Source organism: Geospiza fortis, unplaced genomic scaffold (assembly GCF_000277835.1).
Source record: "Geospiza fortis unplaced genomic scaffold, GeoFor_1.0 scaffold138, whole genome shotgun sequence".
Lineage (NCBI taxonomy): Eukaryota > Metazoa > Chordata > Aves > Passeriformes > Thraupidae > Geospiza > Geospiza fortis.
The window spans coordinates 7124908-7142926 of record NW_005054307.1 but is presented as its reverse complement, the minus strand read 5'-3'; the positions used below and the strand labels follow the sequence as shown (position 1 = coordinate 7142926).

The 18019-nt window shown below is 36.8% G+C and overlaps 1 protein-coding gene across 3 annotated transcripts in view; it reads left to right on the top strand.

Moving 5' to 3' along the window:
* ANKIB1 (ankyrin repeat and IBR domain containing 1) overlaps positions 1 to 18019 on the top strand; it is a 56432-nt gene that overhangs the window by 30742 nt on the left and 7671 nt on the right. For all 3 annotated transcript variants that reach the window (XM_031066740.1, XM_031066741.1, XM_031066739.1), the window contains exons 6-16: positions 1497 to 1585; positions 3279 to 3423; positions 4722 to 4888; positions 9018 to 9106; positions 10119 to 10249; positions 14653 to 14787; positions 15347 to 15433; positions 15522 to 15588; positions 15956 to 16101; positions 16703 to 16881; positions 17419 to 17470. In XM_031066740.1, the coding sequence (XP_030922600.1) occupies positions 1497 to 1585; positions 3279 to 3423; positions 4722 to 4888; positions 9018 to 9106; positions 10119 to 10249; positions 14653 to 14787; positions 15347 to 15433; positions 15522 to 15588; positions 15956 to 16101; positions 16703 to 16881; positions 17419 to 17470 (1287 nt within the window). The remainder of the gene's footprint in view (positions 1 to 1496; positions 1586 to 3278; positions 3424 to 4721; positions 4889 to 9017; positions 9107 to 10118; positions 10250 to 14652; positions 14788 to 15346; positions 15434 to 15521; positions 15589 to 15955; positions 16102 to 16702; positions 16882 to 17418; positions 17471 to 18019) is intronic.

Sequence of the window (18019 nt, the reverse complement as noted above, 5' to 3'; positions counted from 1 at the left end):
TCCTGCATAGAAATATTTTATTTGTTTAATTGTAAAATGCTGTAAAAGATCTATAGAAGGTATATTGTTATTGTACATTAATTTCCATTAGCAGTTAAATACTGTCTGTGAATAATTCCTAGTTAAAATGTTTGAACAGGAGACTATATATCCTCAGTTTTACATTGTGTGTTTTGTTTTCCATTGATGGTCCATAAGCCAGGAATGCAGGTGTGGATAATGACTGCCATTATAGATCTAGTGTGTCTCAATCCAAGTCCAGAGTTACACGTTTAATGTTCCTGTTTGTTTAAGAATCTTACCTGAACTATCAAATCTCATTTTGCCAGGAAAATGAACACTAAAAGGAATAGATAAAATAAAGCCACAAGGTATAAAGCTCCTTTACATGTTTTGCATTTGCATCCTACTTTATAAAGAGTTCTAGTAAATGTTTTTATTTGATGTTTTGAACTCAGGGCTCCATTAAATTCCTTACTTTAAAGATACGTTTTAAACAAAATTTACAGCTCATACAAATTTAATAGAGATTTTTAATGCATTGCCAACTTTTAAAATATTTAATTTTTGCAAGACAATAAGGTTAAATGAATGAAGAAACAATACATATCTTCACTGAGTTTCACACTTTAAAGGCCATTTTTTTTTGTTTAATTTTGTTTTGGCTATAATATAATTGCTTTTCAAGTGGCATACCACAGGCTAACTTTCTGAACATGTCATATGAGTATATAATACCTAATGCATTGAAAGTTGAAATACATTTTCATGGTGTCTTTTTTTCAATGAAAAGAACTTCCTTTTGCATTTCTTGAAGAGCATTAGTGTTTATTTCCACACATAACCATAAGCAGTGAGTATTTTCATCCCTACTCTTTAACTCTTTCAGAGTAACAGTCTCAGTATTCAGTGTTATTTTTTTCTTTAGTACCTACTTCTGTAAAATTCAGCAATTATATCTTATGTTGGAGTATGTAGTGTAACTTATTCTTCATCTTCATCAAAAACCTCAAAGTCTTTTTTAAAAAATAATACATATATATGTAGGTTATTACTTAAAGTATTTGCTGCTGCTGCACACTCCAACTGCTCCATCTTGATTTAGACCTGTGTGAGACGCTAAACATTTCCTGTAGCCTCTATCATCTCCAAACTAATTTCTAGCTGTGTGTGAAGCTGATGAAAACCACAACACCATTTGCACCTAGAACTCTGAGATTCCAGCACTCAGCAGGGTGAAGCACTTCCTGAGCTCAAGGACACTGCAAAAAGCAGCCCAAAATATGCTCTCTGCATAGTGAGTTGTAGAAACAGAGATACCAAATCTTTCCCATTCCTATAGCTTAAATAACTTTTTTTTCTGGATACAGCTTGATTTTTCCCCCTACTGAGCACTTTGAATTTTTGCTGAGATTTTCCAACATAACTCATTCTTCTAACAATACAAAAAGCTTTAGGGTATTTCTTATAATCAGAAGCATTTTTGTCATTTACAGTGTGACATTTGCATGTGTAATATTTCTGTGTTTGAAGACCCAGTGGATATGCCTTGTGGACATGACTTCTGCAGAGCTTGCTGGGAGGCGTGAGTATCTGTACTTCTCTATCATGTGAGAAACTTTCATACTTGCTGTGTTGAAGAGGAAAGGACAGAGACCATGTACAGCTAATGCTGAAGTACTGTTTGGGTTTCAAAGAGTTGCTGGTTTGACCCTATGGAACAATTTACTTGTCACTCAGACAACTGTTACCAGCTGGTTTAGGCTTATGTAATGTTTGTTTAGGTTCTGACTCAGCAAAATTCTTAATCAAATGTTTTAAGCTTGTGTGTAAATAGATAAGCCTACTCTTGATTCGTTCAGTGTGTGTGTGTGGTGTTGGCAGCATTGGGGTTTACAGTTTCTAAATTAAGCACATGCTTAATTCCATCTCTGAGTTTAGCACACTAAACTTAGGCATTGTGAATCCATTTCCAATCAGAAAAGCAATTAAAATTATTTCTTTATGTTGAAGGGTAATAACTGAGGGGTAGATTTCACTTAGAAGTTCTATTAATCTAATGTTCTTGTTACTGCATAGGTCAGAGTAGTCGTGCTAGTGAAATACTCAGGCATGGATAATTATGGTAGTATAAATATTAATCATATTTCCCAGCAATAATTATATCTGTTTGCAGTGCTTTGTATTCATCTGTGTCCCCATTCAGGAGATTGTACTACTTGATCTCTACCCCTGCAGTGTCTTGTTACAGCACCATTTCTGCACAGCTATTCCTACTGCAGATCAGCCCCATTCCTATGAACCTTAGCCTGGTGCTGAGGAAGAGAACTTTCTTTTCCATATGAGCTTTCCAAAGGCAGTTCTTTCCAGTGGCAAGAAAATTGTTAGTTGTGCTTCTCTTGCCTTGCAAATCTCTGAGCAGGATGTAGGAGTTACCAGAGATCTCTGGTTTGACGTGGTGCTTCTAATTTGGCTGCTGGACTGTGTGTCCTTTGTGCAGGACACAGGGGCCAGCTCAGAGCCACAGGCTCAGGGCCACAGTTCAATAGCAAGTGTTTGTGGTGGCACTGAGGGTGGAATTCAGCTTTCTGAGCCAATCATTCCTAAGTCGCTTGGAGCATAGCCAGGACTGAGCTACCCAACTCTAAGATACAAATCTAAGATGGGATGAATTGACAGGTATGTCTACCTTAACTACTAAAGGATCTCAGGTGACTACCTTGGAATAACTGCCTGTGCTTTAAATGATTAAAGTTAGAATGGTATCACCCTTGTAGTCAGATTAATAAGCCTGTTACAGCTTTGAAACTGAATGACAGTTAAAGTCCAGCTTTCAGCAGATTTTAAATCAGCTTGTTCTCAGAAATTCATGTCCAAAAACACACCTAGTTTTATTAGCACAGCTGTAGAAAATAATTCCATATTAAATTAATTATTTCCTAGATTAATTACACTTACATATTCTTTTTCTGATTTATGGTAGAAATAATGCTCAATTTAATTAAACAATACAGAGCTGTGTGATAAATGGCAAGGATGAAAACCACAAGCATAGGGGTAAATATTGCTGATGATGCTCACATTTCAACCATGACAGTGTTATTTTTTTAATTAAGCTGTTCATCAAGTTTGTAGCTCTTTTAAGCAGAAAGGGATATTTCTATTCTCTATTTGAAAAGTAATCATTGTGAATACCTGTGAACATACATGCAAAGTACTCAACAGCTTTTTAAGTTTTACTTTTTATTCACAAATACTGACTGGCAAAATTCTGGCAGATTTTTGAATCTGAAAATTCAGGAGGGTGAAGCTCACAACATTTTTTGCCCAGCATATGATTGTTTCCAGCTTGTGCCTGTAGACATCATAGAAAGTGTGGTTTCCAAGGAGATGGACAAGAGATACCTTCAATTTGACATTAAGGTAAATTATCAAACTGTTCTTGTACTCTTGAACTCTATTCCATTTTATAAAAAGTAACTTAAAGCTTCTGTATGAAATGCTGCAATATATCTGTAACTTTCCAAGTAGAAACTCATAAACAAATATGTGCAAATATGTGTTGGCTCTTATATAGCATAAGATCAATGTTTGCTGTACCACAGAGAGAAAAAAAGAAGGAACATTTAATGTATTCCTTAAAAAGAAATGCCATATTTCCTTTGTCTGTTGCCTAATGCAGTATTAATAAAATAATTTTATCAAACTCATTTTTGTAGCAAGTTATATGAAAGTGTTAATCAGAGTTGTTTGTTTTTGCAATCTGAAATTTTAAAAGTTTTCAGATTGTTTTTACTGCATTCAGAGATAGCACCAGTTTCCTTTTAAAAAACGTTCTAGTACAATGCTTGATATGATTGCTATATTTGGGTAGAGGAGTGGGAAAAGCTTGATTTGGTTTTCCTGGGTTTTTTAACATATTTGTTTTCATCATTGCAATTTGTTTTTAAAAGCAATCTTATAATTCAGCTTTCTTCTTTTATACTACTGTAGTGATGAACTAGTCTTGAGAAATGTGCTACTTTATCAGTGGTGGCAGGGCAGAGGTAGAGAAATATTTTTTCATTTACAGTACAGTACTTTCTCCGCAACAAGTCTCCTTATTGCATCGTGAGATGCAAATTAAATTACCAGTTCTGACTCATCTTTTGCATATTTTATTTTAAGTGACTGTTGATCAGAATAGGTTTGAAGCAAAGTAGTGCAAGCTCCTTTTTTTCTCTTCATTTATTAGATACAGTTTTTACAAAAGAAGGTCTGTTACATTAACCAAAAAAGGTGGGACATAAATTACTGAGTTAGTTTAGTTCTGATTTATGGTTTATCATGGGATTTTTGTTTAATCAGTAAGGTTTTCATTCTTTCCAACTGAAAGAATCAGTTCTGCTAATGAGTGTATTGACAGTGTCTATATAGTAGCTTACTGTAAGCCACATAACAAAGGAATTAACTTGCAGAGATTGAACATTTGTTTGGAATGTAAGTAATTTCATTCTTAGTGTACGTCTGAAGTACTGTTGTTTCTAAAAAAAGAGTGGAAATTCAATTACTCCTTTTCTATAGCTATATTTAAAAGTCTATCCTTGTAGATAGACTGTCCTTATAGTTTTTTTGCTTTATTCCTTCAAAGGAGGACTATGAATGCAGATTATTTTATATCAAGGATGAAATCTGATCTTATGTAGTAAAATATTTTCTTTTTTTCTTTTTTGTCCCCACAGGCCTTTGTTGAAAATAATCCTGCTATTAAATGGTGTCCTATACCTGGCTGTGAAAGAGCAGTAAGGCTGACAAGACAAGGGTCAAATTCAACAGGATCAGATACTCTTAGCTTCCCTATGCTAAAAGCCCCTGCAGTAGATTGTGGGAAAGGACATCTTTTCTGCTGGTTAGTACTGGAAACTTACCTGCCTCCAAATAAACTCACAGTCACTGCTATTCCAGGGACTAATTTAAAAGTCCCACACGGCACCAAGAGTGCAACAGAAATTAGTATGGAATGGTAAATGACTGTTCTATCCTCTCTCCATGCACTACACAAATATTGTAGTATTTTGGGGCACTGCAAAGATTTATAATCCAGTAGTCATTATTGTCTCTGTTAGGTGCAAAACAACAGCATGGAGTGTTGTGATGTTCTGTTCTGAGGGAACAGAGGAAATGTGGGATACTGGAACAGGGATTTTTGTGTCTGGATAGTTATAAAATCAAAACATGGCACATTCTGTGTTGTAGTGTAGAAAACCAGCAATGTTTAGCTCTAACTGAATTTTGCTAGAATCACATCAAAGAAGCTGGAGTTGAAATGGGGCCATGAAGGACCATTTCCTTCACACATAGCTATTCTGTTTACAGGATCACTCCAACCTTTGCTTCACTTGAGGTTCAGCACTTTTTCTTTCTGTTATCTTCTACTGGATTTTAAGATGAATACAAGCTCAAGAAGGAACAAAAAGCCAGATATTTTTTAAAACATCCCTCAGATTGCTGATCTTCAGCACTCCCTAGAAAAGGACAGAAGAGCATCAACAAAAGTAAAAAAAAATTGGCATAATTTTCCTTGACATTATCAGACTGACAATTTATGACTATTGTAGTGGGACATCTTTATGTTCTTGGAAAATGGAAAAGGGTCAACCAAAGTACAGACATTGAGACAAGTTCAGCAATTCTTCTTTGCATTTTTCAATTGAAACCATTATACAAGGACATCCTAAATCATCTGCTTGATTCCAAGTGTCATAACTCTTAATGAAAGATGCTTCTTATTTTAGTTCTTTTCCCATATGAGTGAAAGGAAGAAGGGGAAAAAAAGCAAAACAGACTTAATGAGACAACCACAAAAGCCAGAAAACATGGCTTCCTGGGAAGAGGTTATTTACAATGGATGGAGAACTCAGAAAGAAGCAAATCCCATGGAAACAAACCAGAATATGTTTTCTACCAATGAACATAAAATAAAACTTAAAGTACCATCCTCTCAGCCTAGCTTCTGATGGTAGAGAATCAATTTTTCCATTAACCTGAAGGAACCTGACACCACTTCAGTGTCATATTGACGTGAACCTTCAGACAATGGCAGCTTCTGGTTCCTTTACATGGACTGAACGTACTAGCTCCCTAGAATGTTCTCTGAGAGTGAAAATGTCCTCTGAATGACTTAATTTTTAGGAGAAATGGGGTTTTTATGTTTCCTGATAATATTTCTGTAAATTCTTTTTGCATTAATGCTTTGAAATACTGCACAAGCAAATATAGTTAAGGTCTTGAAAAATACTTCAAGTTAGCAACAAAATGTCCAAGAAAGCCTTTCCAAAGCCTTTTTTTCATCCCCACAAAAGTTGGAGAGTTTCAGCAATGGCAAGAAAGTTCTGCTAGCAATGGAAGCATCCTGCAGCACCTCAAATCAGAACCATTTGCTAAGGACACCCCACTAGTCTTACAGTACAAAAACTCTATGCATGAATGTGTTCCTCTGGAGAAAAAAGGTATTCTCAGTTCAAGAGTTTTCATCATTACTGTGTGTTTAAAGGGAGCTTGCTTTGTCTCTTTACATTTCAATCAGCACATCTCACAGTCCCATATTTCTGTCAGTTCTGCAAGTTTTACCCCAGTAATCTACAGCTTAGACATTGTAATAGCAATTGATACTGCATTTAGTATGAGATTCTTCTGAATTTATGTATTAGAAAACCAACCCCTAGTTAATCACTTACTTTTTTTCATAGCTATAGCCTTTCTGCTCATAAAAGCAAGAAAGTTCTCTGAGTCTATTGAGCAATTTTTTTCTCTTTTTTATGTAGGAGTAGGAATGTTCCTCTTCAATGCAGAGTATCCTAGAATTTACTTAACAAAATTGTGGCAAGTACAAAATTCTATTCCCTTTCAGAAAAAGTATTCTGAATTATTTAAATATAGCATACATTAAAACTGTGCACAAATCCTACATCATTTTATTATCAGATCTATTCAACATGTTAGAGCCCCCTTCGTGTAGTTTCAAAAGCACAAGGAATTGTAGCAAACAGACACTTGTGGAAAATAGTCCTAGCAGGCAGTGCACACTTAGTTTTGTACCATCAGTCCTCACTCCTTTCACCTTAGATAAGGGCAAGGGGCAGAGTCTCATTCTGCAGGAGCCACAACTGCTCAGGTGCACTTGGGACGCCAGTTTTAAGTTGCGAGTGTTTTGCTGTTTGGGTTCAAAATATATTATCATGAGAGAGAAAAAATCCAGAATTACATTCAACTTTTAGCCCTTCCATGAATTTTAACTTGTTGTGTTGAAACTTGCTACAATTTTAATAAGCATGTTCTGTGTGTGCCTTCATATAAATCCTCCTGCTGAGCATTGAGCAAGGCGTCTGGGGAGGCTCCTGCTGTTCATTGGCACAGCTGCTCCTGTGAGTTCCTTTCCTCCACTGCTGTCAGGAAGTCTATCCAAAATACAACTTCCATAAAAACTTTCATGAACAGTAGGCTCAATGCTCTTGCTCTAGTAAAATGACATCCCAGCATACAAATGTTTGTTTTGGGGTGGGCTCAGGAAAGAGCTTCTTCCATGAGTTGTTTTTTAACAACTTCTGTAACTTTCGTATATGGATAGATACAGATACAAAGGTTTAGATACAGATGTGACTCAACTTCATTAAAAATCCACAAATCTACAAATTTGAAAGTATCAAAGACACATGACCCTCTTCCCACCCCCATAAAAGATTGACTAATCAATCAGCTTTTAACTTAAAACTGAGCTTGTCAATGTTAAATCTTTGCTATTTCAGTCCTTTCTGGCAACAAATACTTTATACTGTGAGAGGGTCTTGGCACTGTTGAAGTCAATGATTTAAGTGTCCTGCTGTGCCACAGATGTGAAAGGTGTTAACTTTGAACCAAGGCTGAAATCACCTTATTACAGACCAGTTGCTCATTCTAGTACAATCTTTCCCAGCTGAGGTCTTAAGTCCAAACCAGAGATGCATGTGTGCTGAATTTAAGCTTTTTTGTTTGCAGACTAGCTAAGGGTAAAAAAAGTTCAAAACTGTTCCCATAATCTTTTCTTTCTTCCTGAATTCCTGCTTAAAATGTGGACAAGAAGAGTATTGATTTAGCTTCTGAACCTGCACTGCAAGAGAGCAATTGACTACTGGATCTGCAGCAAACTTGTGTGTGCTCTGATACAGCTGGTGCCCATCTGAAATTATTTGCTTTGATTTGGCAAATGTCTGAGGCTATTTGCTGCCATTCCAGTAGAAAAAAAGGAGCTATTACAAATCCAGAGTGCATATTGACACATCCACACTGCAGCACCATCTGGAAGCCATATATCTGCTGCCGCTGTGTAGTAGTAATTGCCAACCTTAATCCTAGTAGGAACTTCAGGAGAAGCTCAAGGGACTCATTACTCCCCTGTGTCCATGTAAATAAGTTCAAGCCCCGATTTAAGAGGTTCTGGTGGAAGGAGTAAATATCCATAAATACTTAGTGCTGGTGTTGAAGGGCTTCAATCTTGTTCTAGATTAAAAGCTTGAATCTAGTTAAAGGTTGATTATTGCAACTGAACAGATGCAAGTAATTCTACATAAAATACATTTCTGTTATAGCAAACTACCTACTTTTGGATAAACTCTGTAGTCTGGTTTATATTTATCACAGAAACTATACAAGCACTTTTGTGGCACTAAAATAATACCCAGGAATAAGAACAAACTACAAGGCAGCTGATTTATTCCAGTTTGCAGTTTGTAATTTTAAGAAGCTTCTTCCTTTCCTCTCCCATTTAAATTCTTTATCAATAATAGTCATCTATGCTTGTGAGCAAGTAGTCTAAGTGTATTTTAAAACAATGTTATTTAACTGGCTTTTGGTTTCCTGACTTAATTAAATTCTGGTCATGTTTCTTTTTGATTTGTTTTTTTTGGGGGTCGGGGGGAAGGTTCCTTTCAGCTTGAACCAATTTTGAATTTAATTCTAAATCTCTGAGTTATAAGTAGTGGTGTATGCACCTTCTTTTTCAGGGAATGTCTTGGTGAAGCACACGAGCCCTGTGACTGCCAGACCTGGAAGGACTGGCTACAGAAAATATCCGAAATGAAACCAGAAGAACGTAAGAGACGTGCAGGGCCGACAGGGAGGGCATAGGTGTTTTGCTGCCATTTTGATCTTTTGGTTTTTGACAGATTTTTTTAGTTGCAAAACTAAAAACTGGCTTCAACGTTGGTTGAAAAATAGGGTAAAAGGGGAAGAAAATTATACTTCTGAATGAGAAGCTGCTGACACTTTAACTGCAGCACTATGGTAGACTGTTCTTTGACATTCCTCCCCACAAAAACATGTGTGGTTCAGTCAGGGTTCGCAAAACTCCTTCCCTTCCTTTTAAAGCTTTTTTTCATTATTTAGTCAATTTATTCCTGAATATAACTTCATTTGTCCTGTCCAGTTTTGATTTTTAGCGCAGTCTGCTCCCGTGATTGAGTAGTGTTCCGTGAAGATTTTTATTGCTTTAAAACTAATTCAAGCCAATAGGTGATAATAATAGTAAGGTTGATGGGGAACTGCAAGGGAGTTGTAGGAAATGGCTTAATGATAGATAACATTTACTAAAAAAAAACTAATAAAGGTTGGATTTACACAGGACAGATATTTTCTTAGTCAACATTAACAAAGAAAGCAAAGATGACCGCAATTTGAATACATACTAACTTGGTTCCCTCAGCTCAGAGCCTTTCCATAGTATGCTATAAATATTTTGGAAAGCATAGAAAATTTTATAAAGAGGCAAAATACACCCTGCTTTTTGAAACTATACCTGTTTCTTTCATATATGTATTTGCCCCTTTATATATTGTAATTGTCACATATACTGTATATAAATTTGTATTAAAATAGATGTATGGAAATACTTTGAAATAATGAGTGTATTAATATTATGTATGCATAAACTAGAAAATAGAGTAAAATATATGTGAGAAATAGGTATAGTGAAAAACTTCAATATTTTGTCAAGAAATAGGGAAATATGCATCATTCCTAATCTGATTCTCACAGAAGATTACACAAGTACAATTTCAATCTCTCTGTTTTTGCATGCTCCATATCCTCCTGTCACCCTCAAAAAGTTGTGGGAGTGAGTGAGGCCTATGAGGATGCTGCCAACTGCCTGTGGTTACTGACCAACTCCAAACCCTGCGCCAACTGCAAGTCCCCAATCCAGAAGAACGAGGGCTGCAACCACATGCAGTGTGCAAAGGTAACAAGAAGCCATCGTGGGATTTCTTGAGGAATCAGAATTCAGCTTTGTATGTCCTGGATATATTTTAGGTCCAAAATCTCTGAAGGGTCATGCCTGATAGTGGAACCTGTTGCAAGAATTAGATAATGAGCAAATGGCAGGTTACATGTATTTAGAAAATGTTTTAATGTTTACTGAAATCTGTTTGGCTGACAGGTCTACATTAAAATGATTGAAATTTCATAAACACCTAAGAATAATTATCAGTGCAGTATGAAACAAATAATTGATGGTTATATTGTCATTAATAATGTAGAAGAGAAAGAACAGGTTTAATTGGCAGATGTAAAATTTTAAGGAAGGCTTAGGTCTAATGAAGGTTTTGCCTTACTATGTTTTTCTTTTGCATTATTTCTCTAACATAGCAACAAAGCTGAGAAGTTTAGGTGGAAAACTGTAAACAGGAATTAATCAGTAGGAATGAAAAGACAGCAAAGAGTGATTCCAAAGAAAATTTATTGATGACAGCAGCCAGAGAATTAGTCACAAGTTTTTGCACTGTGCTACCAAAATAGAAAAATATTTTTGCCATGAGTTCAGTATCATTTGAAAATGCTTTTTCACTCAAGTTAGTTAAAAGCAGCATATTTAGACAATTCTTTATGTCAGAAATACCTTCTATAACTACAACTATTACCTCTTTGAGGAGCATCATTAAAAATAAGAAAGTAGCAAACATTTTACATAATTGGCCTACAATAGAAGGCTAACAGATTTAGAAATCATTTCCCTTTATTTTTCTGAAAATGTGCAGGTCTCTATTGCTATGCAGATCCCATTTTCTTTATATTGTCACATATTCTCTCTCTGTGATACAAATTAAAGACTGGGGCTTTTCTTGGTATCATTGGCAGCAGAGAACATTCTCCTACACTTCGATTTATGCCAAGTTGTCTGGGTTTTGGGTTTTTTTGTCTTAAATTATTTTAAAAAGAGCTCATAAATTCCATACTTCTAAAAACTCTATAAGGTGTGTTTGTTGCAGCTGTTGCCAGTGAGCTCAGTTGTGGCTTCAGGCTGGAGAAGACTTTGGCCAATAAACACTGATGAATGTAGATAATTAGCCATTCTAAGGCACTAGCTGACAACCAGAGGTCTCTTTTCCTTTTTGATGGTTATAGGCAGCTTGAAGTGTCCTTAAAACAGTCAGATTCTTTTGTCATGGAGTAATCTCTGCACAGACAGCAGCTGCCTCCCCTCAGCCTGGTGAGGAAGGTGAGGAAGGGCGTCCTCAAGATCATTGCAGGGCTTGGACACAAGGATTAGTGGTCACCTCACTTGTTGCTTCCTCTGCTGAAGTTACAATCCCTGATGATGGAGGTTTTGTCTTTTTTTTGCAGTGAGGTCTGCTCACTACATGGTGGACTATGGCTGCTTCTTAGCATCTAGCATGCACCTTGGTGTAGAGGAGAATACTCCTTACTCATCAAAACATATTTTCTGTACTTAAGCAGGCATTTTCTTGTTGTTTTATGAGTGCAGCTTCTGAGGTAGGGCTTATGCAGAACTGCTCTCTCACTCCACTATCTATTGTCACTTTTTAAGCTTATGGGTACTTTGATTTCAAGGAAGAGGAGGGGGTTTATAGATAATAAATTGCTGCAAGTTTCATGAAACTTGGTAACTGTATGGTGCAGAGACTTCATTTGTACTGCCACCAAGAGAGAGGCTCAAATGCCTACCCTGCTGTTACCTGCCCAGCAATGACCTGTTCTGCTTGGTTCAGACCACAGCCAGGCAGCAGATGGGATTTGTTAAGCCCAGGTGGTGATGATACAAGGCTCAGTGATCATAAAGACACATAAAACAGAGCTCAGGAGTTAATCATAGATAGTTAGTCATAATTAATCATATGCTGAGTTGGAAGGGATCCACCAGGATGAACAAGTCCAACTCCTGGCCCTGTGGAGGACACCCCAAGAGTCACACCATGTGCCTGAGAGCGTTATCCAAACACTTCTTGAACTGTCAAGCCTGCTGCAGTGACACTTCCCTGGGGAGCCTGTTCCAGGGCCCAAGCACCCTGTGGGTGAAGAACCTTTCCCTGCCTTTGAGGGAGTGGACAGCTCCTCCCCATTTAGTACAAACTCAGTATTCTTTTGAGTCCTGAGTCCAGGGAAGCCATCATGTAACACAGTTACCCAGCGCTGTGCTGGATGTTTTGTCCAGAAGGAGGCTGTGAGAGTTTATCAAAAGTTCTGCTGAAGTCCAGAAAGGTTCCATCACCTGGCTCCCCTTGTTCAGCTGGGTGGGTCACCCTGTCACAGAAGGGGATCAGGTTCCACAAGCAGGACTTCCCCTCAGGAAGCTGTGCTGGCTGCAACCAATGACTGCATTGTCCTCTGGGTGTTTTCAGTACCTCCCAGAGTAATCTTTTCCATGGCTTTACCGTGCACTGAAGTGAGCCTGACATGCAGTAGTTTTCAGGGTTGTCCTTCTTACCCTTCTTGAAAATGATTTTGTGTTTGGGAGGTGTGCAGAAACAGCTGATGTGATTTTGAAAGTCTCATGAGACTGAAATACTGGGAGGAGGGTTTGGGAACACTCTGTGAATCTTGGGTTTTGAGGAGGCTTTTGGAGATATGAGAAATTAAAAGATAAATATAATAGAGAGGTCAGATGGGAGATAATTTGGCTGAGCTGAGATTGTTGCAGTAGGAGAATATATACATAAAATAATAGGAAGTTGAGCTTTATTGGTTCAGTTGCTTGTGAAACATCTTGTTTCACATGATCATTTAAATATTTTGTAATGATTCTTTTTTTTATAAGGAATATCAATGAGTTTGAATGGTAGGCAAATGATGCAGTGATACTTAACACTTTATACACAGTTCTTCTTGTACTTCATTCTCGGCATTTCTCACCATTTTTTATAAACCAGCAGCTTTAAAAAATGTTTGAAAACAAGAAGGAACAGCACAATTCTTGTGGCAGACCCCTGATGGGAGAGTAATGTGCATTGACTCCATGATTTCAGAAGCCTGAACAAATACTTTATTGAGCTGTACTATATGATATTACACTACATACTAATCCTGTATTATATTAACACTAAACTAAAAACCTGTTACCTTTTCAGACAGCCACAACACAGCTTTGACCTAATTGGTCAGTCAATCAAAACCACCATCACCAGTGTGCAGTTAAGAAATCCCTGTTGGGAAACAATCTCCATAACACATTCCACATGTGCCAAACAGTGCAGCGAGTGAAGATAAGAATTATTTTTCTTCTTCTCTGAGCTTTCTCACAGCATCTCACAGTTTCCCAGGAAAATCCTGGGAGAGAGAATTATGTCTCTGTCTGTTCAGAGAGTTATGTGAATACCACACACAATAACAAGAAGAAATGTTCTAGTCTTCACTGCTTTTTAGAAGAAAATCAGCACTACTGATTTTTGAGACAAAATTAGCAAAAGTACAGTGCAAAAATTAGATTTCATTCCTTCCTGTAATACATCTAAGTGATTGTATGAAATAACTAAAGACAAACACATGTGGTATGAAGTAGGTATTCCTGGAAAGGTTAAACTTACCAAAGAGGGAATAAAGGTAATTTAATTTATCAAATGCCACTAATAATACTCAAGGCTTAATATTAATTAATGTAAATTTTCTCTCCTCATCTATAAGACAGATAAACATGGTTCACCAAATTGCAAAGTCTTTTGCTTATCTCTCCATAAATAGCTTCCAGTTATTTTGAAATAACTAGCTGAACACTCGCTGCTGAATTGAGAATATTTAACACAGTTTGATCTTCTCTGATGCAGAGAAGCCTGAAAAAGTCACTTTATACTTCCTTGTACGGTTTACCTATTTTGAAAGCACTTTACTCACTCAGTGCAGAAAAGGCTCACCTGGAAGTAATCACTCATCAAAGTTTATGTTCAGACTTCTCTCTTGCCTTAGTAGTTGTTATTAATATTTTGTGTCAGGAACGCCACATGACAAAAACACCAAGTAATCATGGTTTTTTAGTAATATTAGGGGAACAATTTTCATTCTTTCTCATGAATAGTTTCTGTGTTATTTAAAGAAATGGGACTGGTTTTCTAACAATAACAAAAAAAACAGGCCTGATCAGTTGTATTTAGTATTTGGTTTATTTCCTCTGCTTAAAACTTAACATGTAGAGTCTAATGATCCAAGGAACAAAAATGATGACTGACATTATTTGATATGGTTTGATAAACAGATCTCCTGACTAAATAAAATAGGAAGGAGGCTCCTCAAAATGTTTCTGCACTCAGCATGCTGTTAATTAAGTTGTCCATAGAGGAATGATGATGCCTAACTACAAATCTAAAACATTTCAACTTATATTTTTTCTTTCCTTTTTCCTGTTTTGTTCTGAAGTGCAAATATGACTTTTGCTGGATATGCTTAGAAGAATGGAAGAAGCACAGCTCTTCCACTGGGGGCTACTACAGATGCACTCGCTATGAGGTTATTCAGCATGTAGAGGAACAGTCCAAGGAGATGACAGTAGAGGTAACAAATGAATGTGTGTATTTGAAAAATAGCACTAAGGTTGCAATTCTCCATTCAGGATAAGTGTAATCAAAATTCTTCCAAACCAGAGTTCCAAATAGAAAAAATACAACCTTAAACATATCAAAGAGAAAGAAAGAAGCACTACTTATTGGTGAATGCATGAGATTTCTGCTTTTGACTTTGTTAACAACCACTGGTGACTTTACTCAAGTCATTTTACTTCTCTGTGACATGGTTTCCTTTTGTGAAATGAGCATGCTGGTCCTGCAATTAGCTGCTATGCACTACAGAAGATATGCCTTAATTTTGGCTTTCAGAAAGTTGCTTTAAATAGCAGGGACTGTCAGTGTATCAGTTCTTTGGTGCAGTATTTGCAGCAATGTGAATTTCAAAAATTAACTTTGTCTCTTTACTTACATGGCACTACACACCGTGCACAATACTTTATATATAGTCTGAATAGAAACAGTTCACTATTTAATTATATTTAATGGTGATGGTTGTATTAAATGATAAGACTTATTTTGGTTTCTTTTGTCTCTCCGTTATTTTCCAGGCTGAAAAGAAGCATAGAAGATTTCAAGAGCTTGATAGGTTTATGCACTATTATACAAGATTTAAGAACCATGAACTTAGCTACCAGGTGTGGGTCAAGCCATTTTTACTGATGTTTGTTTCTGTTTTATTATTCCAAAAATAATTATCTTATTTTGTTTATTTTCTTCTTCTAGTTAGAACAGCGCCTTCTAAAAACAGCCAAAGAAAAGATGGAGCAGTTGAGTAGAGCTCTGAGTGGAAGTAAGTATTTGCTGTGATCTGTGCCTTTGATCTGAAATCACATCAACACAGTTATGGCTAAACTGTTCTTTTTTGGACAGTGCTCACATCAAGTCTGCTGTGTGATGTCATCCCTCCAGTACTAGAATTTGTAAACATTGGATGAAAGTTAAATGTACAGTAAATCTTACCTATTCCAAAGCCTCAAGGAGGAAGTAGCATTAGTAAGGTAGAAACTAATGTTCTGTGCTTATTTCTTTTCCTAAGAACACTGTGCAGTTATTGAGAACTTGCTGCTCTTTACTTGCAAAATATTTAACTGATATGCACAAAAGTAATGCTGACATCAGCATGAAAATACTTTCCCAATGCTTGTTTCATATTGCAGCTGAGGGAGGCTGTCCTGATACCACATTCATTGAAGATGCAGTGCAAGAGCTTCTAAAAACTCGCCGCATTCTTAAGTGTTCTTATCCATATGGATTCTTTTTGGAGCCTAAAAGCACAAAGAAAGAAATATTTGAACTTATGCAGGTAATATATGGATAAATTATAGTTTCCTAATGGCACTTTATTTTTTTTATTAGTTATCAGTGTCTTTTTACCATTTTTGTAGTATAAAACTGACATACCTGTTTTATATTTGTAACCAAGTTAGAAAAAATAGCATATTTTTTATATCATTTTGCAGAGGAAAAGGATAAGGACAGATGGAAGGGGAAAGTAAGAAAATTTCCTGTTAATCTGCTTTGCGAGGGTAACACTTCAGCTTCAGTCTTCATCTCCTTCTCTAGCTTCTCTTTTCTTTCTTTCTTTCTCTTCTGATGTGCTTGACATCTGGGAGGAGGCAAAACTGGGGGAGTACCTGGGACTGCTGCCTCCTTTCCTGTCCCTTGGGTCCCTTGAAAAGATGCTCAGTATTTCAGAGTGCAGGGAAATCCTGCTCCAAGCTGGAGGACAGAATGTAGGTCAGTAAAAGAGTAGGCTAGGGGACAGATACTTTGGGGTATTTTGGTATTTCATAAGGTGTTTTCAGGAAAATGGTTATCATTCCCCTCAGTGTTTATGGAGAAGAGCTCTTCCTGATTTGCGTTTCCCTGTAAAACTGTTTTTTCTGTATCATTAACTCTTGCAGACAGACCTAGAAATGGTCACTGAAGACCTTGCGCAGAAAGTGAACAGGCCTTACCTTCGGACCCCCCGCCATAAAATCATCCGAGCCGCGTGCCTCGTGCAGCAGAAGCGCCAGGAGTTCCTGGCCTCTGTGGCCCGCGGCGTTGCTCCTGCAGACTCCCCAGAGGCACCCAGGCGCAGGTAATCCACCCAGAACCCTGCACAAGGCAGAAAATGTTCCTTTGGTAGCTGCCAAAGTGGGGGAATCCACTGCTGTTCTCTGACTAGGAGTAGATGCTGCGTGTGGTGGTTGTAAATCACTGTGATAGTGATGCTTTCTTGGGCATCTCATCCTTGTGGAATTACAGCCTTTGGGGAAAAACATATTTTTCTTTTTGAGGATCACTCCTATGCATGTTGCAACCTAAATTGCTTCCCCATTTGTGATACATTAATGATTAGATGTCATTGCTTCCATTTTACTTTTTTCCATTGAGATTGTCACTAAATCCCTGGTACACTTCAAAAATCTCTTTAAGTATTTTCTAAACATATCAGGCAGTTCTGGAATAGTCAACAACTTAACTGTAGGGTTTTCAAAATTAATTTTGAATTAGGAATTAGGGGGGAAGACTTGCTAAGTTTAGAGAGCTACAGTTGCTGTAGGTTTTGAAGCTCTGGAGGTTTTTCAGGTTTGTTCTATTTCTAAATTTGATGGTGTATCTTTCCATTTTATAGCTTTGCTGGTGGAACATGGGATTGGGAGTATTTAGGATTTGCATCCCCCGAGGTAAACTATTTCTTTTAAATTTTTTAACTTAGTTCTGCATATGCTAGAAACACAGGTATGATCACAATCTGCATGAAGAGCTTCCTTATCTTGAGTCAAAGCATTTCAAGTTGGTTAAGCTTTCCATTTCATTTATTTCACAATAGAAGGAAATATATTTGTAGCTAATTGTGCAATGACTATAAACATTGCCTCTAACATGGATGTAGTTATCTAAGGTGACATTAGACAAGCTATTTCACATTCATTTTCCAAGTACAAAAGCAGTTTTAAAATTGAATATAAACTGCTGTCTGTGTGCTGGAGAGCCTTAAAGTAATAAATGTATGAAATTTTGTAGATTATTTTTGAATGCAATATCAGTTTAGCAGAATTTGACAAAAAGTTTATGAAATTTCCATCCTCTATCAAAATCCCAACAAAAACATGCAGTCATACTCCTAAATATTGTTAAATACTTCAAATATTTATTTTTATTGTTAGATATTGAAGCAGGATTGAAATTGCATACTTAAATGACATTAATTTCTCCTACTTTACCAAGAATGA